At 31.4% G+C, this 1,987-nt stretch overlaps 1 protein-coding gene across 1 annotated transcript in view; it reads left to right on the forward strand.

Moving 5' to 3' along the window:
* The first annotated feature begins 345 nt into the window (after nucleotides 1-345).
* LOC132169313 (uncharacterized) overlaps nucleotides 346-1,987 on the forward strand; it is a 2,805-nt gene continuing 1,163 nt past the window's right edge. The window contains exons 1-2 of the mRNA XM_059580367.1: nucleotides 346-532; nucleotides 1,549-1,892. Of these exons, the coding sequence (XP_059436350.1) occupies nucleotides 346-532; nucleotides 1,549-1,892 (531 nt within the window). The remainder of the gene's footprint in view (nucleotides 533-1,548; nucleotides 1,893-1,987) is intronic.

Here is a 1,987-nt window from a genome sequence, read left to right on the forward strand (position 1 = left end):
ATCACAAATCATGATAAAAATTAAACTTAAAAAATAAAAATAAAAAAATAAAATCATTCCACTCTCGCCCTAGCTCTAAAGTTAAATTTGTAGTTATGTCCCAAAGCTGCAACTAGATATACGTGTCTCTATCTATCAGTCTGGGTTGTGTAAGTTCAAGGAAGAAAACTTGATGAAATGAGAAAGAAAAAAAAAAAGCATTTACTCTTGAATCTTTCTTCTCTCTCTCTCTCTCTAAATCAATACATAACCTATCTAAAAATGTTGATCATATGTCAATTTTCTATCAGCTAAAAAAAAAATATGACAGAATGTGCCATCAACAAGGAAGAAGATGATATAACCATGCCTCATAATGGAGGACAAAAGGCAAATAAGAGAGTTGAAAGGAGTGAAAGGACCTCTTCTGGACAAACTATGACGGGTAAATGGGAGAAGCCAAGTTCTGACATATCTCAACAAGACTTCACGCAGATAAATGTAGAGGAGCCAAGCTCGAGTGAAGATTTTGAATATTATGAAACTAATGTGGGTAAGTTCCTCTCTCTTTCTCTCTAGACTCTGGTCATATGCACTCACATATGCAACAGTTGAACAACTTTATCTTTGATTTGTACAATGTTAAAGCATTCTTTGCAGTCTTATCAAACTATTTATTTATTTATTTTTATTTTTTTTTGACTATTTTGATGAGTCAAATCATTACATATCATAAAAAAAAAAAAAAAAAAAAAAACACTCCCCAATAGCCTCATCAAATAGTGAATTTGGTTTGGTGAAGTGAATAATACTCATTAAAGATAGTGAGTATTATTCACTTACCGAATGAATAAAAAATAATATAACTTTTCTCTCTCCCTCCTTATTCTTTGAAAAAAGTCAAAAAAGAATAAAAAAATCTTTGATTTTTTTTTTTTTTTTTTGGAAAATTGAATAGTAAAAGTTTTTAGTTAAAATAGTGATACTGCTGGGAGTACTTTAAAAAGTGGGTAGTTAAAATAGAAAAAAAAAAATGTACTTTTGACTATTTTGGTGAGTAAAATTTGATAAGGTGGCTAACAATGCTCTTATTTGTTCTATTCCCCCTTTTAAAAACTGCATGTGAATCACTGAACCCATTTTTTGGTTAAAATATATTGATGCAATTTTGTGAAAATGTCTTAAAATCTTCCCCTGCAGCCTCACTACTTTGATTAAAAAAAAAAAAAATAGTGAGTAAACAGTATTTACTATCACCAGTTGAATAAAAAATGCTATTAAAATTAGTTTTCTCTCTCCCCTTAAATGCAAATCTTTAAAAAAATACAAAGATTCAAAAATATAAAAGTTAGAGAAATAATACATAAATATTTGAAAAAGAATATTTAAATGAAATAGTGAAAGTTGATTGTTAAAATGGTGAGGCTATTGATGTGCTCTAAAAAAGTGAGTAGTTAAAATACAAAAAAATGTACTTTTGACTATTTTAGTGAGTAAAATTTGATGAGACTGCTAATAATAATGCTCTTGCTAGAACCTTCTTCATATTCTAATTTATCTTAACATTAGATGACTACCATCCCCTCCTTCAAGCGGCCTTAAAAGGTGATTGGCCGACTGCTAAGGCTTTTTATGATAAAGACAAAGATTGTGTTCGAGCTTCCATAACGATAAATAAAGCAACAGCACTTCACATTGCGGTGTCTGCACAGCACACCACTTTTATAACGAATTTGTTGAAATTGATGAGACGGGAGGACTTGGAATTGAAGACCAATTATGGATTTACTGCCCTTCACACTGCTGCTCAAGTAGGAAACGTTAGAATTGCGGAGCAGCTGCTGAAAATCAACAATAAGCCGCTATCGATCCTTGATGTGAATGAAGACACACCACTCATTGTTGCAGCTTATGTAGGACATACAAAAATGGTCTCGTATCTATTCTCTCTGAGTAGTACTCCTCTTGAACAGTTGACTGATGAAAAACGCATTGAGCTCTTTCATCA

Source organism: Corylus avellana, chromosome ca2 (assembly GCF_901000735.1).
Source record: "Corylus avellana chromosome ca2, CavTom2PMs-1.0".
Taxonomy (NCBI): Eukaryota; Viridiplantae; Streptophyta; class Magnoliopsida; order Fagales; family Betulaceae; genus Corylus; species Corylus avellana.